The sequence below is a fragment of the Oncorhynchus nerka genome, linkage group LG19 (genome assembly GCF_034236695.1).
Source record: "Oncorhynchus nerka isolate Pitt River linkage group LG19, Oner_Uvic_2.0, whole genome shotgun sequence".
Classification (NCBI taxonomy): Eukaryota; Metazoa; Chordata; class Actinopteri; order Salmoniformes; family Salmonidae; genus Oncorhynchus; species Oncorhynchus nerka.
This window is the reverse complement of record NC_088414.1, coordinates 392,532-418,072: the sequence shown is the minus strand read 5'-3', so window position 1 is coordinate 418,072 and position 25,541 is coordinate 392,532. Positions and strand designations below refer to the sequence as shown.

Sequence of the window (25,541 nt, the reverse complement as noted above, 5' to 3'; positions counted from 1 at the left end):
AGACATCAGAGCTAGACTGGACAGAACCTTTACAAGGCCTGCCCCGATGGTTGATTTTGGAAAGACATCAGAGCTAGACTGGAGAGAACCTTTACAAGGCCTGCCCCTGTGCGATGGTTGATTTTGGAAAGACATCAGAGCTAGACTGGAGAGAACCTTTACAAGGCCTGCCCCTAGACTGATGGTTGGTTTTGGAAAGACATCAGAGCTAGACTGGAGAGAACCTTTACAAGGCCTGCCCCCGATGGTTGATTTTGGAAAGACATCAGAGCTAGACTGGAGAGAACCTTTACAAGGCCTGCCCCCGATGGTTGGTTTTGGAAAGACATCAGAGCTAGACTGGAGAGAACCTTTACAAGGCCTGCCCCCTGATGGTTGATTTTGGAAAGACATCAGAGCTAGACTGGAGAGAACCTTTACAAGGCCTGCCCCCTGATGGTTGATTTTGGAAAGACATCAGGGCTAGACTGGAGAGAACCTTTACAAGGCCTGCCCCGATGGTTGATTTTGGAAAGACATCAGGGCTAGACTGGAGAGAACCTTTACAAGGCCTGCCCCGATGGTTGATTTTGGAAAGACATCAGAGCTAGACTGGAGAGAACCTTTACAAGGCCTGCCCCGATGGTTGATTTTGGAAAGACATCAGGGCTAGACTGGAGAGAACCTTTACAAGGCCTGCCCCCGATGGTTGATTTTGGAAAGACATCAGGGCTAGACTGGAGAGAACCTTTACAAGGCCTGCCCCCGATGGTTGATTTTGGAAAGACATCAGGGCTAGACTGGAGAGAACCTTTACAAGGCCTGCCCCCGATGGTTGATTTTGGAAAGACATCAGAGCTAGACTGGAGAGAACCTTTACAAGGCCTGCCCCCTGATGGTTGATTTTGGAAAGACATCAGGGCTAGACTGGAGAGAACCTTTACAAGGCCTGCCCCGATGGTTGATTTTGGAAAGACATCAGGGCTAGACTGGAGAGAACCTTTACAAGGCCTGCCCCGATGGTTGATTTTGGAAAGACATCAGGGCTAGACTGGAGAGAACCTTTACAAGGCCTGCCCCGATGGTTGGTTTTGGAAAGACATCAGGGCTAGACTGGAGAGAACCTTTACAAGGCCTGCCCCCGATGGTTGATTTTGGAAAGACATCAGGGCTAGACTGGAGAGAACCTTTACGAGGCCTGCCCCCGATGGTTGGTTTTGGAAAGCGTTGTTGTCTGCTTTTCCACTAATGGCATAATTAGGGTTGGTATCGCTGCTGAGGTCAGAGATCAATCCGTTTGCGGGTGGAGGTTCACTAATTAGCGGGCGAGTGGGGACTACCCCCTCTGATAGCTTGCACATTATTAGAACATTTTGAAATGTTTTTCCTAATTTTCCAAAGTTTGGTTTTGGAATATATTGGGAGCTACAAAGACGATTTTAATATATTTATAGACGTTAATGAACCATCAGTACTGGACAGTACTGTGGAAGTTGGACATGAATGAATTTGCAAAAGTATGATTAATCATACCTGGATAGGCTATCTGGGAATTAAACTTTAAATTTACCTGGGGAGTTGGTGTCATGTTATGTCTTGTCCCTGTTCTTTCTCTTCTCTTCGTTTCCCCCTGCTGGTCGTATTAGGTTACTTTCTCTCCCTCTATCTCTCTCTCTCTCTCTCTATGGTCCTTTCCTGCTCCCAGCTGTTCCTCATTCTCCTAACGACCTCGTTTACTCTCTCACACCTGTCCCCTCTTTTCCCTCTGATTAAGTCTCTATTTCTCTCTCTGTTTCTGCTTCTGTCTTTGTCGGATTCTCGTTTGCTTTGCCCTTGTCCCGTCCTGTCGTAATCTGCCTCTTCATTAGATGCTGCGTGTGAGCAGGTGTCTCTGTCCTCTACGGCCCGCGCCTACCCGGAAGGACCTGCAGTCTGTTGCCGCTAGCCCTGCTATTCTCCTCTACTGCTAGAAGGGGACTCTCCTGTAAAGATTGAGGATTTATGTTTTCCCTGTTTGGACATTAAAAGACTCTGTTTCTGTTAAACCGCTTTTGGGTCCTCACTCACCTGCATAACAGTTGGTTCATCTAGGTTACTATTGCAAAGCTTAAAGTGTCTCATTTACCTGGAAGAACCTAGAAAGGTATGTCCGACAATTTAAATAAATAAATTGAATGAGGCGATAATACCCAAGCAATTGAGATTGCTGGATTATTTTAACGTGATCCACGCTTGGATTTCCAACACTTCTTTTAAGAGATGTACTTGCGATTCTTCACCAGCAGTGATACTGAATGCTGAAATCAAACGGAAGTACAAAGAGCGGGACTTCCGTCGCGCAAGGCGGAGGAATTTAAACGGAACACAAGAAGCGACATTTTCTAACCTTTATGGCTCTAGAAGTTAATATTGACCGACGGAAATAGTACCGTTTGGGCTAACGGACTAAATCTGGAATTTATCACTCATTGCTCTGACGCTAAAAACCACTACCGGAGGCTCACTGTAGCCTCTTCAAATGAGAACACACGTACAACCAATTGGAATGTATACAAAGCAGTCTGTTCGTACACTTCTGTTTGCACAATTGATATATAGAATTCCACAGCAAAGTCTAATTCCTATATTAGATTCCTCACATGGGGCACCATAAATGTTGTGTCTTTCCGATCATTAAATTGAAGACTTCGTTTTTATCAAATATTCCCTGTAATTAGTATTACGCGATTAAACTGAATAATCATGTAACTGTAATTAACTAGGAAGTCGGGGCACCAAGGAAAGTTTTCAGATAACAAAGTTATAATTTCACAATATAACCTTTCATATCTGTTCAATAGTCTTCTGATTAATGATTTGTTTATTTTACCTCACGTTAGTCTCATTCCAAACGTCGTAAATTGTTGGATCTGCATGATCCCATTCTTCACTATGAGTCATCCATACATCAATTGTCTTAAATTATTTATTTATTACAAACTAAGTAATTCACAGAAATGCATAAACAAACAAACAAACAAACATGGTAAATGTGGTTACATGAAATGAAAATGTGCCCTAGTGGGCTGAACCGGCATGGCGGTTTATTAGACGAGGGGGAGTGGGGCTCGACTAAGAAGTCACTACAAAGTGATAACTTTAACAATTGAAATGCTAATCCTTACACATGAACGCTCACTCAGTCGGGAACAATTGCAATCAATATATATATTTACGCTCAGTGTGTCGTCTTGATCGCTGGTGAAAAGTTTATTTTTTTCCATCTCCATTTCCATCTCACTCCCTCTCTCTCTCAGGGGTGGTTAGAGGGGATTGTTCAGAGTGACATTCGTTATAGAATGTATGTTTCGGTGGTTGTCGTTCTTCGCGTTCAATGATGCCGAATTCCTAGCTGCAGACTAGTAATCAATATCAAAGGCTTGTTCTTATTCTGTCGGTATCGATAGTCTAAGAGTTTAACCACGTGGTATGGTTAAAAAGATTCAGCAATGGTCTACACCTTTAGCCATCTCGTAATTGAGGTAAGCTTGGTCTGGTGATAATTTTTCAAAGTTGGGTTTTTATTCAGAATGGCAGAAAAGGGCTGTCCCAGGATGTCTGACCCTAACTGGGCTCAGGGCCGGTCCTCTGATTTAGTTCAAATCCAATTCCCTTTTTGAGTTTTTCTTCATTAAACAGTCCAAAATCACATTGTAAAATTGTGTAAACAGTATCATACTCACTCATTCATCTTACACAACAATTAGATGTAAACCTTATATCTGGGGCTATTATATAAACAGCGTTATGGTAATGTGGCCACACTGTCTCCCATGAGCTTCCCAAGTTGTGACAAACGGACCAGTTCGTAGCTGGATTCTTCACCGATATTTTACACTTTCTCCAGAACATGAAATTTGTTCGTACCTCAAGTTCTGTGAGGTGGAATGATTTCCTTTGTCTCCATGAAAAACGACTCTCTATAACTGTGTGTCCATGAGGTCTTCTCAGGAATTTACGACCTCTGACCACAGCAGCCTAGTTGAAGGAGTCAAGGGGGAGGCAGGGAGAGGGGGACGGGCTTGCTATACCCAAAGAGGCCAACGTCATGACACTGTTTAAAGGCACAGTCAACTTAGTGTATGTACATTTCTGACCCATTGGAATTGTGATACAGTGAATTATAAGTGAAATCATCTGTCAGCAAAATTTTGGGGGAAAAATTACTTGTGTCATGCACAAAGTAGATGTTCTAACCGACTTGCCAAAACTATAGTTTGTTAACAAGAAATGTGTGGAGTGGTTGAAAAACGAGTTTTAATGACTCCAACCTAAGTGTATGTAAACTTCTGACTGTAATTACCATGTTCATTCTGTCCACAGGCTCAGATATTCCTGCTGGTCGTTCTGATTACGGCCATCTTCAACTACTTCATTGGCTCCTTCATCCCACTCAAGTCCAAGGAGTCGCAGGGCTTCTTTGGCTACGACAGTATGACCCTGTTTGGTTCTCCCTTTACATTTACATTTAAGTCATTTAGCAGACGCTCTTATCCTTTACACAACACAGACTGACATTACTGTCAAGCAAAAGTAAAGACAGTCTAAAACGTGTCAAGTGAAATTAGATTGACACAGTACCGGTGGTTTCGTTGTGGAGCTATAATTCTGAATTAATGTATTCTTCTCTGAACTCATGACCTACATGACTACTGTATGCAGTATGACGTACTGGCTACTCAAAGTTGTACTAGAGTTTTTTTTATGAAATCACAAGACCAAACCAATTGGATTATTTGTAATTCACTTTGCGACCTGATTCCAACTCACAGATCAACTGATCGAGTCTGACTGTCCTAAGATACGCACTGCATGCTTTGTAACAATTGCTCTCTCTTGCATTCTCTCTTGATCTGCTCACCTCTCCTTTCTCTCTCTTTCCCCCCCGCTCTCCTGCTCTAAAGGTGCGATTATGATGGAGAACATGGGTCCGGATTTCCGAGGCACAGAGTCGTTTTTCTCCGTCTTTGCCATCTTCTTCCCTGCAGCCACTGGCATTCTGGCCGGCGCCAACATCTCAGGAGATCTTTCTGTAAGGACCCCAGGTCATTGTTTAGAACAAAACAAGCAGATCCCAATTCATATAAAAAGGATACAATCAATGGAACTCATGTAGTCTTGATTAAAAGTGGGACTTGATATGAAATCAGTGTGGGGGACTAGGCATTTCTTTATATTCACAGGACCCACAACTGGCCATTCCAAGAGGAACACTCTTAGCCATTCTGATCACTGGCATTGTCTACCTGGGGGTTGCCATTTCTACTGGTATGTGGAATTTCTTTGCATTTGTCCTGAACAAGACCTGAATAAATTATACATATTACAGATAGAGAGTTTGTGACAGTTTGTCTCGTTTCTCATTAAAGGCTCTTGCATTGTGAGAGACGCCACAGGAAACGGCAATGACACGCTCGGCGCACAGTTCATGGCCAACTGCACTGACGCCGCCTGCAAATTTGGCTATGACTTCTCCTACTGCAAGGGTGATGACGGTCAGTACAACTGCAGATACGGACTCCAGAACGACTTCCAGGTACATTACATGACTACACTACAAAAGTATGTGGACACCTGCTCGTTGAACATCTCATACCAAAATCGTGGGCATTAATATGGAGTTGGTTCCCCTTTGCTCCTATAACAGACTCCACTCTTCTGGGAAGGCTTTCAACTAGACATTGGAACATTGCTGCTATAACAGCCTCCACTCTTCTGGGAAGACTTTCCACTAGATGTTGGAACATTGCTGCTATAACAGCCTCCACTCTTCTGGGAAGGCTTTCCACTAGATGTTGGGAACATTGCTGCTATAACAGCCTCCACTCTTCTGGGAAGGCTTTCCACTAGATGTTGGAACATTGCTGCTATAACAGCCTCCACTCTTCTGGGAAGGCTTTCCATTTAGCCACAAGCATTAGTGAGGTCGGCACTGATGTTGGGTGATGATGACTGACTCGCATTCGACGTTCCAATTCATCCCAAAGGTGTTCAGTTGGGTTGAGGTCAGAGCTCTGTGCAGGCCAGTCAAGTTCTTCCCAACTGATCTTGATAAACCATTTCTGTATGAACCTCACTTTGTGCACAGGGGCATTGTCATGCTGCAACAGGAAAGGACCTTCCCCAAACTGTTGCCACATTTGGAAGCATAGAATTTCTAGAATGCCATTGTCTGCTGTAGCGTTTCCCATCACTCGAACTAAGGGGCCTAGCCCAAACCATAAAAAATTATTATTATCATTATTCCTCATCCGCCAAACACAGATTTGTCTGTCGGGGTACCAGATGGTGAAGTGTCATTCATCACTCCAGAGAACGTGTTTTCACTGCTCCAGAATCCAATTGCGGCACACTTTTACACCACTCCAGCCGACGCTTGGCATTGCGCATGGTGATCTTAGGCTTGTGTGCGGCTCCTCGGCCATGGAAACTCATTTAAACAAACATTTATTGTGCTGACGTTGCTTCCAGAGGCCGTTTGGTACTCTGTAGTGAGTGTTACAACCGAGGACAGACGATTTTTACACGCTTCAGCACTCAGCGGTCCCATTTTGTGAGCTTTTGTGGCCTCCCTTTTCGCCGTTGTTGTCCTAGATGGTTGGACTTCACAATAACAGCACTTACAGTTCACTGGGGAAGCTCTAGCAGGGCAGAAATTTGACCAACTGACTTGTTGGATAGGTGGCATCCTGTGATTGTGCCACGTTGAAAGTCACTGAGCTCTTCAGTTAGGTCATTCTACTGCCAATGTTTGTCCTATGGAGATTGCATGGCTGTGTGCTCATATTTCTACATCTGTCAGCAACGGGTGTGGCTGAAATAGCAGAATCCTCTAATTTGGAGGGTTGTTCACATGCTTTGTGTATATATTGTGCATGTCTGATTGGGTGATGTTTGCCACCTAGAATGGCAGCCATTTCGTGGCAATTTCTATCACCGTTGAGTGGTGAGGGGAACTTGAAGAAACGTACATACTTAGTCCTCTTCGTCCCGGGTTGGACAGAAGTTGTCGAAGATAGGTCTGGCCTTATGGGCTCAGCTGTTTAACCGGTATCATGCCTTTTCCTTAGGTCATGAGCATCGTGTCCGGGTTCAGCCCCATCATCACCGCCGGAATCTTCTCCGCCACTCTCTCCTCTGCCCTGGCCTCTCTGGTCAGCGCCCCCAAAGTGTTCCAGGTAGACTCTGTCCTCAGATCCTGCTTCCCTAATCTGTCCCTGCTAGTCACGTTATGCTTTTACCAAATGAACCTTACTTTATGGAATAGCTGCAGAGTTTATGCACATGTCCTGTTACAGTTACTGTCCCATAGACACAAATCAAAGGCAAGGTTGTGATCTTGTATCCCAATGTTCCTCAGGTCATCATCTAGTGTCCCATCTGCTGATTAGTATAGCGGTGTCCAATTCCAATGGGTTTTCCTTCTCCTCCAGGCTCTATGCAAAGACAACATCTACCCCGGCCTTGAGATGTTCGCCAAGGGATATGGCAAGAACAACGAGCCCCTTCGCGGCTACATCCTCACCTTCTGCATCGCTCTGGCCTTCATCCTCATTGGTAATTACGCTGTCCAGGTTTAGACATCTAACAATGACACTATTATTCACAATACGACATTTTGTAGTATGTCATGAAAATGTCATTCACTATTATGTCAGTATATCATTCAGTAGTACATCAGTAATATGTCATTTAGTAGTATAATTTAATCCTAATGTTTACTATTGAAAGTCTATGGACAGTTCCCTATGAACAACTAAACTGCCATGATTTTGTCTTTATTTTAGCCCAGTTGAATGTTATTGCTCCCATCATCTCCAACTTCTTCCTGGCCTCCTATGCTCTCATCAACTTCTCTGTGTTCCACGCCTCTCTGGCCAACTCTCCAGGTAAGTCCTTTTGGGACAACAACAAAACTTTCCTGAGTTAAAGTTATATCTGCAGAAAGTCTGGAATTTCAATGCTACCAAAAAACAGCCCAGAAGGTCCTGACTATGGCCAGAATGAAGTCATGAGTCTTAACAGTGAAGTCATTAGGCTTGAAGGTGAGATTTAATAGGAAATAGGACTTTCAAACAAATGATTTATAGGTGGGGGCAGTCCTCACTCTGTCATTCTTAGTGAATGCATTGCTCCACTGGTATGCGTTGCATCGAGTCGCATCTATCTTTCCATTCCCCAAATAGCTTAAAGCTTGAGATAACAGATGTAATGACATGACTGAGTTATGGGAACATTGTCATAACTGGACAATTGTTTTAGTAAAGAATGGCAACTGCGATCTTTATGATAAGGCCCACAGTTTTATTCTTAAGGAAATAAATTGGAAGAAATGGGGTTGTCTCAATGGCTCTCAGTATTATGCAAATGTTTGATAGACACTTGGTTGAAAGCAATACTGCTGGGAAACAACATGTACTGCTGCTTATTATTCAATGCAACACATTCCGTATATTGGATTTGACCCTTGTCTGACTGATGTGATTTGTGTAGGAGTCAAACCTCAGGGACTGGGGTTTAGTAGTGAGGCTAGCTTGGCATGATGGCACAGTGTCACTAGATGTCACTTAGTGGGGTTTAGTAGTGAGGCTAGCTTGGCATGATGGCACAGTGTCACTAGATGTCACTTAGTGGGGTTTAGTAGTGAGGCTAGCTTGGCATGATGGCACAGTGTCACTAGATGTCACTTAGTTGGGTTTAGTAGTGAGGCTAGCTTGGCATGATGGCACAGTGTCACTAGATGTCACTTAGTGGGGTTTAGTAGTGAGGCTAGCTTGGCATGATGGCACAGTGTCACTAGATGTCACTTAGTTGGGTTTAGTAGTGAGGCTAGCTTGGCATGATGGCACAGTGTCACTAGATGTCACTTAGTGGGGTTTAGTAGTGAGGCTAGCTTGGCATGATGGCACAGTGTCACTAGATGTCACTTAGTGGGGTTTAGTAGTGAGGCTAGCTTGGCATGATGGCACAGTGTCACTAGATGTCACTTAGTGGGGTTTAGTAGTGAGGCTAGCTTGGCATGATGGCACAGTGTCACTAGATGTCACTTAGTTGGGTTTAGTAGTGAGGCTAGCTTGGCATGATGGCACAGTGTCACTAGATGTCACTTAGTGGGGTTTAGTAGTGAGGCTAGCTTGGCATGATGGCACAGTGTCACTAGATGTCACTTAGTGGGGTTTAGTAGTGAGGCTAGCTTGGCATGATGGCACAGTGTCACTAGATGTCACTTAGTGGGGTTTAGTAGTGAGGCTAGCTTGGCATGATGGCACAGTGTCACTAGATGTCACTTAGTTGGGTTTAGTAGTGAGGCTAGCTTGGCATGATGGCACAGTGTCACTAGATGTCACTTAGTGGGGTTTAGTAGTGAGGCTAGCTTGGCATGATGGCACAGTGTCACTAAATGTCACTTAGTTGGGTTTAGTAGTGAGGCTAGCTTGGCATGATGGCACAGTGTCACTAGATGTCACTTAGTGGGGTTTAGTAGTGAGGCTAGCTTGGCATGATGGCACAGTGTCACTAGATGTCACTTAGTTGGGTTTAGTAGTGAGGCTAGCTTGGCATGATGGCACAGTGTCACTAGATGTCACTTAGTGGGGTTTAGTAGTGAGGCTAGCTTGGCATGATGGCACAGTGTCACTAGATGTCACTTAGTTGGGTTTAGTAGTGAGGCTAGCTTGGCATGATGGCACAGTGTCACTAGATGTCACTTAGTGGGGTTTAGTAGTGAGGCTAGCTTGGCATGATGGCACAGTGTCACTAAATGTCACTTAGTTGGGTTTAGTAGTGAGGCTAGCTTGGCATGATGGCACAGTGTCACTAGATGTCACTTAGTGGGGTTTAGTAGTGAGGCTAGCTTGGCATGATGGCACAGTGTCACTAGATGTCACTTAGTGGGGTTTAGTAGTGAGGCTAGCTTGGCATGATGGCACAGTGTCACTAGATGTCACTTAGTGGGGTTTAGTAGTGAGGCTAGCTTGGCATGATGGCACAGTGTCACTAGATGTCACTTAGTGGGGTTTAGTAGTGAGGCTAGCTTGGCATGATGGCACAGTGTCACTAGATGTCACTTAGTGGGGTTTAGTAGTGAGGCTAGCTTGGCATGATGGCACAGTGTCACTAGATGTCACTTAGTTGGGTTTAGTAGTGAGGCTAGCTTGGCATGATGGCACAGTGTCACTAGATGTCACTTAGTGGGGTTTAGTAGTGAGGCTAGCTTGGCATGATGGCACAGTGTCACTAGATGTCACTTAGTTGGGTTTAGTAGTGAGGCTAGCTTGGCATGATGGCACAGTGTCACTAGATGTCACTTAGTGGGGTTTAGTAGTGAGGCTAGCTTGGCATGATGGCACAGTGTCACTAGATGTCACTTAGTGGGGTTTAGTAGTGAGGCTAGCTTGGCATGATGGCACAGTGTCACTAGATGTCACTTAGTGGGGTTTAGTAGTGAGGCTAGCTTGGCATGATGGCACAGTGTCACTAGATGTCACTTAGTTGGGTTTAGTAGTGAGGCTAGCTTGGCATGATGGCACAGTGTCACTAGATGTCACTTAGTGGGGTTTAGTAGTGAGGCTAGCTTGGCATGATGGCACAGTGTCACTAGATGTCACTTAGTGGGGTTTAGTAGTGAGGCTAGCTTGGCATGATGGCACAGTGTCACTAGATGTCACTTAGTGGGGTTTAGTAGTGAGGCTAGCTTGGCATGATGGCACAGTGTCACTAGATGTCACTTAGTTGGGTTTAGTAGTGAGGCTAGCTTGGCATGATGGCACAGTGTCACTAGATGTCACTTAGTGGGGTTTAGTAGTGAGGCTAGCTTGGCATGATGGCACAGTGTCACTAAATGTCACTTAGTTGGGTTTAGTAGTGAGGCTAGCTTGGCATGATGGCACAGTGTCACTAGATGTCACTTAGTGGGGTTTAGTAGTGAGGCTAGCTTGGCATGATGGCACAGTGTCACTAGATGTCACTTAGTTGGGTTTAGTAGTGAGGCTAGCTTGGCATGATGGCACAGTGTCACTAGATGTCACTTAGTGGGGTTTAGTAGTGAGGCTAGCTTGGCATGATGGCACAGTGTCACTAGATGTCACTTAGTTGGGTTTAGTAGTGAGGCTAGCTTGGCATGATGGCACAGTGTCACTAGATGTCACTTAGTGGGGTTTAGTAGTGAGGCTAGCTTGGCATGATGGCACAGTGTCACTAAATGTCACTTAGTTGGGTTTAGTAGTGAGGCTAGCTTGGCATGATGGCACAGTGTCACTAGATGTCACTTAGTGGGGTTTAGTAGTGAGGCTAGCTTGGCATGATGGCACAGTGTCACTAGATGTCACTTAGTGGGGTTTAGTAGTGAGGCTAGCTTGGCATGATGGCACAGTGTCACTAGATGTCACTTAGTGGGGTTTAGTAGTGAGGCTAGCTTGGCATGATGGCACAGTGTCACTAGATGTCACTTAGTGGGGTTTAGTAGTGAGGCTAGCTTGGCATGATGGCACAGTGTCACTAAATGTCACTTAGTTGGGTTTAGTAGTGAGGCTAGCTTGGCATGATGGCACAGTGTCACTAGATGTCACTTAGTTGGGTTTAGTAGTGAGGCTAGCTTGGCATGATGGCACAGTGTCACTAGATGTCACTTAGTGGGGTTTAGTAGTGAGGCTAGCTTGGCATGATGGCACAGTGTCACTAAATGTCACTTAGTTGGGTTTAGTAGTGAGGCTAGCTTGGCATGATGGCACAGTGTCACTAGATGTCACTTAGTGGGGTTTAGTAGTGAGGCTAGCTTGGCATGATGGCACAGTGTCACTAGATGTCACTTAGTTGGGTTTAGTAGTGAGGCTAGCTTGGCATGATGGCACAGTGTCACTAGATGTCACTTAGTGGGGTTTAGTAGTGAGGCTAGCTTGGCATGATGGCACAGTGTCACTAGATGTCACTTAGTTGGGTTTAGTAGTGAGGCTAGCTTGGCATGATGGCACAGTGTCACTAGATGTCACTTAGTGGGGTTTAGTAGTGAGGCTAGCTTGGCATGATGGCACAGTGTCACTAAATGTCACTTAGTTGGGTTTAGTAGTGAGGCTAGCTTGGCATGATGGCACAGTGTCACTAGATGTCACTTAGTGGGGTTTAGTAGTGAGGCTAGCTTGGCATGATGGCACAGTGTCACTAGATGTCACTTAGTGGGGTTTAGTAGTGAGGCTAGCTTGGCATGATGGCACAGTGTCACTAGATGTCACTTAGTGGGGTTTAGTAGTGAGGCTAGCTTGGCATGATGGCACAGTGTCACTAGATGTCACTTAGTGGGGTTTAGTAGTGAGGCTAGCTTGGCATGATGGCACAGTGTCACTAAATGTCACTTAGTTGGGTTTAGTAGTGAGGCTAGCTTGGCATGATGGCACAGTGTCACTAGATGTCACTTAGTTGGGTTTAGTAGTGAGGCTAGCTTGGCATGATGGCACAGTGTCACTAGATGTCACTTAGTGGGGTTTAGTAGTGAGGCTAGCTTGGCATGATGGCACAGTGTCACTAGATGTCACTTAGTTGGGTTTAGTAGTGAGGCTAGCTTGGCATGATGGCACAGTGTCACTAGATGTCACTTAGTGGGGTTTAGTAGTGAGGCTAGCTTGGCATGATGGCACAGTGTCACTAAATGTCACTTAGTTGGGTTTAGTAGTGAGGCTAGCTTGGCATGATGGCACAGTGTCACTAGATGTCACTTAGTGGGGTTTAGTAGTGAGGCTAGCTTGGCATGATGGCACAGTGTCACTAGATGTCACTTAGTGGGGTTTAGTAGTGAGGCTAGCTTGGCATGATGGCACAGTGTCACTAGATGTCACTTAGTGGGGTTTAGTAGTGAGGCTAGCTTGGCATGATGGCACAGTGTCACTAAATGTCACTTAGTTGGGTTTAGTAGTGAGGCTAGCTTGGCATGATGGCACAGTGTCACTAGATGTCACTTAGTTGGGTTTAGTAGTGAGGCTAGCTTGGCATGATGGCACAGTGTCACTAGATGTCACTTAGTGGGGTTTAGTAGTGAGGCTAGCTTGGCATGATGGCACAGTGTCACTAGATGTCACTTAGTTGGGTTTAGTAGTGAGGCTAGCTTGGCATGATGGCACAGTGTCACTAGATGTCACTTAGTGGGGTTTAGTAGTGAGGCTAGCTTGGCATGATGGCACAGTGTCACTAAATGTCACTTAGTTGGGTTTAGTAGTGAGGCTAGCTTGGCATGATGGCACAGTGTCACTAGATGTCACTTAGTGGGGTTTAGTAGTGAGGCTAGCTTGGCATGATGGCACAGTGTCACTAGATGTCACTTAGTGGGGTTTAGTAGTGAGGCTAGCTTGGCATGATGGCACAGTGTCACTAGATGTCACTTAGTGGGGTTTAGTAGTGAGGCTAGCTTGGCATGATGGCACAGTGTCACTAGATGTCACTTAGTGGGGTTTAGTAGTGAGGCTAGCTTGGCATGATGGCACAGTGTCACTAGATGTCACTTAGTGGGGTTTAGTAGTGAGGCTAGCTTGGCATGATGGCACAGTGTCACTAGATGTCACTTAGTGGGGTTTAGTAGTGAGGCTAGCTTGGCATGATGGCACAGTGTCACTAGATGTCACTTAGTGGGGTTTAGTAGTGAGGCTAGCTTGGCATGATGGCACAGTGTCACTAGATGTCACTTAGTGGGGTTTAGTAGTGAGGCTAGCTTGGCATGATGGCACAGTGTCACTAGATGTCACTTAGTTGGGTTTAGTAGTGAGGCTAGCTTGGCATGATGGCACAGTGTCACTAGATGTCACTTAGTTGGGTTTAGTAGTGAGGCTAGCTTGGCATGATGGCACAGTGTCACTAGATGTCACTTAGTGGGGTTTAGTAGTGAGGCTAGCTTGGCATGATGGCACAGTGTCACTAGATGTCACTTAGTGGGGTTTAGTAGTGAGGCTAGCTTGGCATGATGGCACAGTGTCACTAGATGTCACTTAGTGGGGTTTAGTAGTGAGGCTAGCTTGGCATGATGGCACAGTGTCACTAGATGTCACTTAGTTGATCTACGCTGGATGATGTCCACTCAACTGTCAGTCTATTGGTGTCAAGAAATCAAGATCTTTACTGTCATTTTTTGTACCTAATGGTCATCAGGTCATGTGCCTAATGGTCATGTGCCCTAGTCATGATGGAAAAGACAAATGAGTGTACGAATTTGAAACGACCCTTTCATTGTTGTATCATCCAGCAGTCGTTGTATAAAGTGATGTTTGTTTTTCTGTTAATACCACAAAGAAAGCCCTAGGAGAACGCCAGGTACAGATTTTATACCTAATTCTGACATTGTCCACGCAGACCATTTAATAACAGTGATTTAAAGGGTACATGACTCACTAGAAGCAAGGCAATAGACACTTGGCTTCTCGCCTCTGGAAAGTCAAACTGGCAATGTCTAACGCCTTCTTTTCTGGCCACCTAGAGCCCATTTTCGCTCTCCCAACAGGCATGGGGCAAAGAATGACGTCACTCCAATGTACCCTTTATGTCCTGTGGTTTTTGTAGTTCTTGTCACTGTGTAATCGTGCGCACAGTTAAACTGTGCCCCATTGTACCAGTTTACTAAACTCCCACTAGTCTAGTCTCTTTAGTATCTAATTAACTGGGATCCAGTAGTGGATGTAACATTATTGTGCAATGTTTTTTACACCATTTGTAATCCAAGTGCATATCCATGCTCTTTCCTTAAATTAGTGACGTTGCTATATTAAGCCGCCGCCCATTTTTTATGATTCAGTCATTTCACTTATAACGATGACATTTGTTGGAATATGTGAAGAAGTAATGCAAGTCGTAAATGAACAAGAGCTCTCAGCTATGGTAAGCAGCTCTCCATAGACACTTGCTGATTTCTTCATAGACACGAGTGGCAGATTCGATCTAACCTTTTGGATTCTACCTCTCTTCATGTTCGTATGTTATTCCTTAAATGTGGATATATAACCCATTCTAACCTCTCTACGGTCTTTTACAATAAGGATAAAGGCCATATGCTGGCACCCCTTGGTATTACTGACCCCCAAAGTGCATTTTTACGAGGGTCCTTATAAGGGAGTCCACCTAACGTTTCTCTGATCCTTAGGGTGGCGCCCCAGCTTCAAGTTCTACAACATGTGGGTGTCCCTGGCTGGAGCTGTGCTGTGCTGCGTGGTCATGTTCGTCATCAATTGGTGGGCAGCCCTGATGACCAACGTTATTGTCATGGGCCTCTACATCTACGTGAGCTACAAGAAGCCCGGTGAGTGACTCAAGACCAGGCCAAGTCGGCCATCTTGGATTGCCTCAACATCGACTAGTGTTATTTTGCCAAGATAGTTGCTCATTGAGAAACTTGGCTCAACATCGACTAATGTTATTTTGCCAAGATAGGTGCTCATTGAGGAACTTGCCTCAACATCGACTAATGTTATTTTGCCAAGATAGGTGCTCATTGAGAAACTTGGCTAACATGGCTTACGGTTATCTTACTTTACAAAGATCATTACCATATTATTTCATGAATTAGCCTACCCTTTAATTGAAAAAATATAGCAATGCCCCCAAAAGAGGTCAATCGCTGTGAATTACACCTCACCACTTAGTGTAAATAATTTCCTAGTCTTTTGATTCCACTGAAATATTAACCTTTATGACTAAGCCACATTAGCACAATGCACTGAAAGTCCCCTGATGCCCAGAGAGGCTTTGAACACTCCCGAGTGGCGCAGTGGTCTAATGCACTGCATCTCAGTGCTAGAGACGTCACTACAGACCCTGGTTCAGTGGTCTAATGCACTGCATCTCAGTGCTAGAGACGTCACTACAGACCCTGGTTCAGTGGTCTAATGCACTGCATCTCAGTGCTAGAGACGTCACTACAGACCCTGGTTCAGTGGTCTAATGCACTGCATCTCAGTGCTAGAGACGTCACTACAGACCCTGGTTCAGTGGTCTAATGCACTGCATCTCAGTGCTAGAGACGTCACTACAGACCCTGGTTCGATCCCAGGCTGTAACACAACCGGCCATGATCGGGAGTCCCATAGGGCGGGGCACAATTGGCCCAGCGTCATCCGGGTTAGGGAGGATTTGGCCAGGGTAGGGGAGGCCGGGTAGGGAGGCCAGGGTAGGGGAGGCCAGGGTAGGGGAGGCCAGGGTAGGGGAGGCCGGGGTAGGGGGGATTTGGCCCAGCGTCGTCCGGGTTAGGGAGGATTTGGCCAGGGTAGGGGAGGCCAGGGTAGGGGAGGCCGGGGGTAGGGGAGGCCAGGGTAGGGGGAGGCCAGGGTAGGGGAGGCCGGGTAGGGAGGCCAGGGTAGGGGAGGCCGGGGTAGGGGAGGCCAGGGTAGGGGAGGCCAGGGTAGGGGGATTTGGCCCAGCGTCGTCCGGGTTAGGGAGGATTTGGCCAGGGTAGGGGAGGCCAGGGTAGGGAGGCCAGGGTAGGGGAGGCCAGGGTAGGTTGAGGCCGGGGTAGGGAGGCCGGGGTAGGGGAGGATTTGGCCCAGCGTCGTCCGGGTTAGGGAGGATTTGAGCAGGGTAGGGGAGGCCGGGGTAGGGGAGGCCAGGGTAGGGAGGCCGGGGGGAGGCCGGGTAGGGGAGGATTTGGCCCAGCGTCGTCCGGGTTAGGGAGGATTTGGCCAGGGTAGGGAGGCCAGGGTAGGGGGCCAGGGTAGGGGAGGCCGGGGTAGGGAAGGATTTGGCCCAGCGTCGTCCGGGTTAGGGAGGCCGGGGTAGGGGAGGCCGGGGTAGGGGAGGCCAGGGTAGGGGAGGCCGGGTAGGGGAGGCCAGGGTAGGGGAGGCCAGGGTAGGGGAGGATTTGGCCCAGCGTCGTCCGGGTTAGGGAGGATTTTGCCAGGGTAGGGGAGGCTGGGGTAGGGGAGGCCAGGGTAGGGGAGGCCAGGGTAGGGGAGGCCGGGTAGGGAGGCCAGGGTAGGGGAGGCCGGGTAGGGGAGGATTTGGCCAGGGTAGGGAGGCCGGGGTAGGGAGGATTTGGCCAGGGTAGGGAGGCCGGGGTAGGGAGGCCAGGGTAGGGGAGGCCAGGGTAGGGGAGGCCGGGTAGGGGAGGCCGGGGTAGGCCTTCATTGTAAATAAGAATTTGTTCTTAACTGACTTACCTAGTTAAATAACATAAATGCTTTGAACACAATGTGAATCAGACCCCACTATTGATATTTCAAGCTTTTTTTATTGCTGATGCATACATGTATTTTGGTGAAGTGGTAAGCATTTGCATTACAATTATGTTTTTGTTGCGCACCCTCTGCTGCAGTGCAGCCCAGGCCAACATGGTTGAAATGTATTTATAGCTAAACGCAGGGTTGTGGAAACGGGCAGTATGACTACAGCCGAAATGAACCAGCTATTCACAATGTGATGCTGTGTTAAGGTCCGTTACATTTGAATCAGAGGGCTTGCAGCTTACAGGGAAGGCAGGATGTGGGTTGTCAAAAACAATGGCTCTTGGCTCTATTTGCAGGGTAGAACATATGTTTCCACAAAAATATTCTGTCAACTTCGTCATTCAGTCTGTTAATTAGCATACGGATTTATAAATTATTATTTCTACCTTGTACATTAATAGACATTCCCTCCGATGTTTCTATGGTGATTTGCCAAAGGGCTGGCTCATTCTCCTGTTAACTTTTCTTAAACTGCCCACCCACGCAAGGCAGAGTGACATTAAATGGGGGGCTTTTAAATGTCTAGTGCTGGGAGGGTGAGGGTGCGGATACATGCAGCTACATACGCTCGAGGACTAGACTGTTGAGGTCCCCACAGGGTTAAGATGGTCCACTGTGTTAGTGCTCAGGCTCTCTGGCCTGGCTGTGCTGATTCTATTCTGGAGCCAGCTGAGGACTAGACTGTTGAGGTCCCCACAGGGTTAAGATGGTCCACTGTGTTAGTGCTCAGGCTCTCTGGCCTGGCTGTGCTGATTCTATTCTGGAGCCAGCTGAGGACTAGACTGTTGAGGTCCCCACAGGGTTAAGATGGTCCACTGTGTTAGTGCTCAGGCTCTCTGGCCTGGCTGTGCTGATTCTATTCTGGAGCCAGCTGAGGACTAGACTGTTGAGGTCCCCACAGGGTTAAGATGGTCGATTGGAAGTCCCCATATGGAACCGCTGGCGCTGGGTAACAAACCTGACCTGCACTGGAAACCCCAGGGGGGAGCACCAGATACCAATTTAGACATTCACAGAGGCACACTTGTATGAACACACATACACAAATAGCGTCACACACTCCATTTGACATGCAGCTATATACACACACATGCTCTCCCTCACAGACTTACACACATTCTCACACACGCAGAGTCACAGCTTCACACAGCTCTACACACTCATGCACAGCATCCCTACTGACTCCCACACTGCATGGAACTGGTTCCAATGGCCTGACTGGCTTAATGGCCACCCATACAGGGTCCTGACTCGAGAATGTGACTATGTTTGTGACTATGTTTGTCCTCTCTTCCAGATGTGAACTGGGGCTCCTCAACCCAGGCTCTGACATACCATCAGGCCCTGACCCACAGTCTGCACCTCAGCAGTGTTGAGGACCACATCAAGAACTTCAGGTATAGAACACACTTTAGCACACACACACACACACACACTACTTAGACCAAAGGAATGGTATGGTCTTTGAAATGCAGTGGTCCATAGAAAGGCTATATTCTTAACAATAAACCATCTTAGTTTTACTACCAGTGCCCTTCCTGGTGTTTCATTATGCTACTTTTTCAGTATTTACTGGGGAAAATGTTCAGTATTCAGGAAATGTCCTTCATTCACGTTGTCATAAAGGCTGTTGCCCTGTTAGTTCTAACAGTATCTGATGGGCAAATTAGATGAACAACTCTTCACTTAATTACCCTCCGATGTTGCATGGCAAGTTGTCACTAACACATGCCCACTGAGGTGTGCAGATCTGGGGAGGCTGCAGCAGGCTGACTGCATCCGGCTGGCAGGGGAGGACATTGCTGTTTGTCCAGTCAGGCTACAGCAGGACATTGCTGTTTGTCCAGTCAGGCTACAGCAGGACATTGCTGTTTGTCCAGTCAGGCTACAGCAGGACATTGCTGTTTGTCCAGTCAGGCTACAGCAGGACATTGCTGTTTGTCCAGTCAGGCTACAGCAGGACATTGCTGTTTGTCCAGTCAGGCTAGAGCAGGGCCATCTCTCCGTCTCGGCATGACGCATCCCCTTGGAGAGGGTTGTGTAACTGCACACCTGGGACAACAGTGGCAGATACTTGGCATCCTGAACACTGCCTTGCCTCAGAGGACAAAAGTGTGAGACTAAAATGGTCTATTCTCGAAAACCTAGCATCTGTCATCATATAGCAACGGTGTAGAGCATGGGAGTTGGAGTATAGAACCGTGTTTCTCGAAGACGTGGGCACTGCCTCAATCACACAAACAAGGGGGCAGACATATTTTAGTACTAGTGTTCTAGTGATACAATATCAAATGGATGCTTACCTTGATTTTAATCAAGCATACACTCTCGTTCAGGGTCTTGTTCAGAAACACTGATATAGGAAAAGCCTTCCATCAGGTCACCCTCAGAACTTGTCCGGGCCACAACACGGCTATCTCATGCTCTATTGTTCACCTGCTCACACAAGGACTGTAAGAGTTGCTGTGGATGCTTTTCAGAATGCGCAATTCGCCCTGGAAGTGTTCCCATGGCAATACATCGGCGGGATTATGGAGCATCTGATATTGTCTTCAGAATTCAAACGTGTTACTCCTGGACTTCTCGTTTCCTCCCTTCTGGCTCTCTTATTAATCCCATGTGTTTAACATAGCTTTGATTTGATGTGCGTTACTCCATCCGAGTCTGTTCTTGTTCTTGATGAAAACTTCTGCTCTCAAGGTCATTAGAAGACATTGAGTGAGATGAAGCACTGGGGAGTACTGTGTGCATGTGACCTCGTGAAAAAAGTCAGTGGCCAAAAGGTGGCCATTGGTTAACCCTCCTGGAGAGGTAGTGGGTGCATGTTTTAGTTTCAGCTCTGCGCTAAACTGACCTGAAATCTACTAAATCAGCTGCTCATTAGAACTTTGATTAACAGAATCAGGTGGGTTGCCGTAAAAAAACACCTGCTCATCAAGTATATCTCCATGAGGAGGGTTGGCCATCCTTGGGTTAGATATTGGTGTCCCTAGTATGTGTACCATTTACTGTTAGCATGGATACTAGCTAAATGCTGTTTTTGTATTGACTATGTTTTACCACAGACCCCAGTGCTTGGTGATGACGGGATACCCCAACTCCCGTCCGGCTCTGCTCCACCTGGTCCACGCCTTCACCAAGAACGTGGGCCTGATGATCTGCGGCCATGTGCGCACGGTGAGTCGCCAGAGACTTTGCCTACCTGGAGACCATTTTGGCTCCATCACATAACTGTACCATAGCACACAACAGGGCCATTTTGGCTCCATTTCACAATGTTTCACTCTTATTTTATAGCATACCCTTAATCTTAGATTACTAATCTCAATGCAATGTCATAATTACTTCTAGTTAACTACCATCTAACTAACTAAGGGCTTTATTGACTCCCATTAGAACCAATTTGCGGGAAACAGAACACAGTGGCTGCCCTATTGTTTTGAACCTTGTTGGTTGTGTTGCTCATATTAATCCCGTTTACTTTCAAATCCACATTTCATGTTGATTGAGTCGTTGCTCCCAATTAGCGATTTTTTTTCATGACTATTAGCAACTTTTTTCCCCATCTAAATCCCTCATGTGTGCGTTACCTGGGGGCAATAAAATGAGCTTTCCATTAAAGCGGTGTGGGACTGGAGAAATGTAATCGTCCCTGCGCTGTGCCCACAACGCTCTCTCTTTCTCTCTCATAAACACACACACTCTCACTTTCTCTATTCTTCCATTAACACTGCTCCAACACCAGCCAATGGTAAAAATGGGCTGCTTTTTACGCTAAAGCCCCTCTCTCTAGAAATAAGGAAGACTCCATGACCTTTTAAGGCTGTTTGAATTGGGGCTTCTTCCAGGAAAACTTAAGATCCTTTGACGGTAACTGGTACTGTAAATATATCCACCACCTGTGATTTTGACTGTGCAAGGTAGAACTACATCTACGTTTGTTAATGAGTTGCTAAATGCTACACTTGGCCTTTAGCGTGACTGTTCTTATCTATGTGTGTTCTGTCCACAGGGCTCCAGAAGACCCAACTTCAAAGAGCTGTCCAACGACCAGACGCGCTACCAGCGCTGGCTGCTGAAAAACGAGACCAAGGCTTTCTACACCCCTGTGTTTGCCGACGACATGAGACAGGGCACCCAGTATCTGTTACAGGTGAGAACAGACAAACACTGCAATTGGTGGAAGCGGTAGGATCTGCTGTAGTTTTTTTTACACGTACAACATTTGTGTTCTATATAAACTCAGCAGAAAACGAAACGTCCATTTTTCAGGACCCCGTCTTTCAAAGATAATTCGTAAAAATCCACAGATCTTCATTGTAAAGGGTTTAAACACGGTTTCCCATGCTTGTTCAATGAACCATAAACAATTAATGAACATGCACTAAAACAGCTTACAGACGGTAGGCAATTAAGGTCACAGTTATGAAAACGTAGGACACTAAAGAGGCCTTTCTACAGACTGTTAAACACCAAAAGCAAGATGCCCAGGGTCCCTGCTCGTCTGCGTGAACGTGCCTTAGGCATGCTGCAAGGAGGCATGAGGACTGCAGATGTGGCCAGGGCAATACACTGCAATATCCGTACTGTGAGACGCCTAAGACAGCACTACAGGGAGACAGGACAGACAGCTGATCATCCTCGTAGTGGTAGACCACTTGTAACAACACCTGCACAGGATCGGTACATCCGAACATCACACCTGCGGGACAGGTACAGGATGGCAACAACTGCCCGAGTTACACCAGGAACACACAATCTCTCCATCAGTGCTCAGACTGTCTGCAATAGTCTGAGAGAGGCTGGACTGAGGGCTTGTAGGCTTGTTGTAAGGCAGGTCCTCACCAGACATCACCGGCAACAACGTCGCCTATGGGCACAAACCCACCATTGCTGGACCAGACAGAACTGGCAAAAAGTGCTCTTCACTGACGAGTTGCGGTCTTGTCTAACCAGGGGTGATGGTCGGATTCGCGTTCATCGTCGAAGGAATGAACGTTACACAGAGGCCTGTGCTCTGGAGCGGGATCGATTTGGAGGTAGAGGGTCCGTCATGGTCTAGGGCGGTGTGTCACAGCATCGGACTGAGCTTGTTGTCATTGCAGGCAATCTCAACGCTGTGCGTTACAGGGAAGACATCCTCCTCCCTCATGTGGTACACTTCCTGCAGGCTCATCCTGACATGACCCTCCAGCATGACAATACCAACAGCCATACTGCTTGTTCTGTGTGTGATTTCGTGCAAAACATGAATGTCAGTGTTCTGCCATGGTCAGCGAAGAGCCCGGATCTCAATCCCATTGAGCACGTCTGGGACCTGTTGGATTGGAGGGTGAGGGCTAGGGCCATTCCCCCCCAGAAATGTCTGGGAACTTGCAGGTGCCTTGGTGGAAGAGTGGGTTAACATCTCACAGCAAGAACTGGCACATCTGGTGCAGTCCATGAGGAGGAGATGCACTTCATCAGCATGGCCACATCTGACACTGGAATTACTTGTTCATTTGCCTCCCTGTCACATACTTAACGCAGTGCAGGTGATATACTTTAATGTTATGATTGCTGGCCAAACAGACTTTTTCATGCTTGATAGAGATTGCGTAAGCTGATCTTTTGGGAGGTGCAGCACCCTGTCAAATTGATCTACAGAAAGGGATTAATTTAGTAGTGGCTTTAGGTTGGTCTGACCTGTTCTTCCCCTCTGTTTTACCCAAGGCTGCCGGACTGGGTCGCCTGAGGCCCAACACTCTGGTGATTGGCTACAAGAGTAACTGGAGGGATGGAGACATGATGAACGTGGAGACCTACATCCACATGATTCAGTGAGTAAAACAGGGGCTTTGCAAGCCACCTCATCAAAAGGCCGTCCACAAAGATGCCCGATTTAGAACAGTCATTGTTTTATAGCACCTGAACATGAGATGGGTTGTGAAGATAACAAGCTTAGTCACTAAATTACGGAAACTTAATTTATTGATCGGCAGGTCAGGTTGCTCTCGAGCGGCTAGATGTTCTTTAACATTCGGCCATCAGATTTGCCACCAATGCTCCTTATAGGACACATCACTGCACTCTATACTCCTCTGTAAACTGGTCATCTCTGTATATCTGTCACAAGGCCCACTGGTTGATGCTTATTTATACAACCCTCTTAGGCCTCACTCCCCCCTAACTGAGATATCTACTGCAGCCCTCATCCTCCACATACAACACCTGTTCACTCCCCCCTAACTGAGATATCTACTGCAGCCCTCATCCTCCACATACAACACCTGTTCACTCCCCCCTAACTGAGATATCTACTGCAGCCCTCATCCTCCACATACAACACCTGTTCACTCCCCCCTATCTGAGATATCTACTGCAGCCCTCATCCTCCACATACAACACCTGTTCACTCCCCCCCTATCTGAGATATCTACTGCAGCCCTCATCCTCCACACCCGTTCTGCCAGTCACATTCTGTTAAAGGTCGAACTGGACAGTTTTCTCAATCATGGACTCTCTTACCGACAGTTGTGGCTGCTTTATGTGATGTGTTGTTGTCTCGACCCCCTTGACTTTTGTACTGTTGTCTGTGCTCAATAATGTTTGTACCATGTGCTGCTACCATGTTGTGCTGCTACCATGTTGTGCTGCTACCATGTTGTGCTGCTACCATGTTGTGCTGCTACCATGCTGTGTTATGTGTTGCTGCCATGCTATGTTGTCTTAGGACTCTTTATGTAGCTTTGTGTTGTCTCTCTTGTCGTGATGTGTATGTTCTACTATATTTGAATTTAATTTATTTTTATTTTTAATCCCAGCCCCCGTACCTGCAGGAGGCCATTTGCCTTTTGGTAGGCCACCATTGTAAATAGGAATTTGTTTTTAACTGACTTGCCTAAAAAATAAAAAATAAACAGTGAAATGCTTACTTACCTTCCCAACAATGCAGAGAGAAAGAAAATAGAGAAATAATAGAAAAGTAAAATATGTTATACACAAGTACAGATAACTTGGTTATGAGATGATGAATTTTATAGAATGGGGCGAAGTCATGCTTTCACATGGTCTGTGAAGATCCCATATCTACCAGTAAGGCATTTAACGTTGTCCTTCGAAATTTGGCCTCTTTCATTGCGGCTTGAGTTCTTAGCTTGTTTGTTTGCGGTAACCTTGTTAAAGTGCGTATGCGTGTTTAGTCTGAGTGGGAAACTGCACGTTTAATGTAGTTTGTTGTACACATACACACAGGCCCTGCTCAGTGTCAAGCGTCTTCCTGTAAAATGCAAACAGAGTGCGTTTGTTTGTTTGTGCCTTTCAGCGATGCCTTTGACTTCCAGTACGGTTCCGTGGTCTTCAGACTGAAGGAGGGACTAGACGTATCCCACATCTCAGAACAAGGTGTGTGTACACACACACACACACACTGAAACACTTTCATACCAAATTACATGATGTACTTACCCACCCACACACACACACTGAAACACTTTCATACCAAATTACATGATGTACCCACCCACCCACACAAATGACTAATCTTATCAGCTTGTCTCATTTGTTTCCTCCTAAAACTTTATTCAGTTATTGAGAAAATGAATTCAACACTAGTATTTTGCCATGTCATGTTAATTTGTTCAGCGCGACGATTGTGTCTGGGCCAATTTTCAACTACACAGGGAATCGAGAGCATCCAATTGAGGTGTGGTTGTTAAACTGAAGTTGGAGAGAGGTGAATAAAAGGGATTTTTCAGTAGATGAACCTTCAAAAGACAGCTGCAGATTATAGGCTCTTTGATTTGTTCTCACGCAGTCACTCCCTGTTAACCTTCCTATTCCTCTTCACTGATTACAGGTTCACATTTTCTGATCATTTCTTGGTTGAAGGGTAGATACTCACGTACCATTCGTTCACCAATAACTCTGAGTCAATGCGTGTTGACAACAACAGCATTCAAATAAAACTCAAGTCTTTGCTTGTCTGTGGGATTTTTACTGCTTTCTAGTTCTATTCATCTTCCTTAGTCCAGTCAGTTGACCTGGCTTGTACCATGGCCATAGTGGGCGGCGACCCAAAATTTACCTAAATTGGCCCAAATGGCTCAGCCACCATTTCAGAACACACTGTTTGCCTTTTACCCACCAAATAACCCCATCATCAAGATTATTTCCTACATTTTAAGAGTTACCGTCCACATCTGTGTTTAGTGGACATAAAAATGACTCTTGTTTAAGTTGTATTCCACTTACAAAGCCCATGCTATTTTCCAGGTAATTGGTTTTTGACGTTTACAAGATGTTATTTTTGTTCTAGGCTAATAGTTTATCTTCACTGGTCATTTGTTAACAAACATG

The 25,541-nt window shown here is 46.2% G+C and overlaps 1 protein-coding gene across 1 annotated transcript in view; it reads left to right on the top strand.

The window, feature by feature from the left end:
• The window catches only part of LOC115147125 (solute carrier family 12 member 2-like), a 184,194-nt gene that overhangs the window by 121,830 nt on the left and 36,823 nt on the right, over positions 1-25,541 (top strand). The window contains exons 7-19 of the mRNA XM_065004603.1: positions 4,342-4,450; positions 4,923-5,050; positions 5,202-5,286; positions 5,388-5,554; positions 7,089-7,196; positions 7,452-7,575; positions 7,806-7,907; positions 15,131-15,286; positions 18,502-18,601; positions 20,270-20,381; positions 21,217-21,357; positions 22,917-23,023; positions 24,508-24,587. Coding sequence (XP_064860675.1) covers positions 4,342-4,450; positions 4,923-5,050; positions 5,202-5,286; positions 5,388-5,554; positions 7,089-7,196; positions 7,452-7,575; positions 7,806-7,907; positions 15,131-15,286; positions 18,502-18,601; positions 20,270-20,381; positions 21,217-21,357; positions 22,917-23,023; positions 24,508-24,587 — 1,519 coding nt within the window. The remainder of the gene's footprint in view (positions 1-4,341; positions 4,451-4,922; positions 5,051-5,201; positions 5,287-5,387; positions 5,555-7,088; positions 7,197-7,451; positions 7,576-7,805; positions 7,908-15,130; positions 15,287-18,501; positions 18,602-20,269; positions 20,382-21,216; positions 21,358-22,916; positions 23,024-24,507; positions 24,588-25,541) is intronic.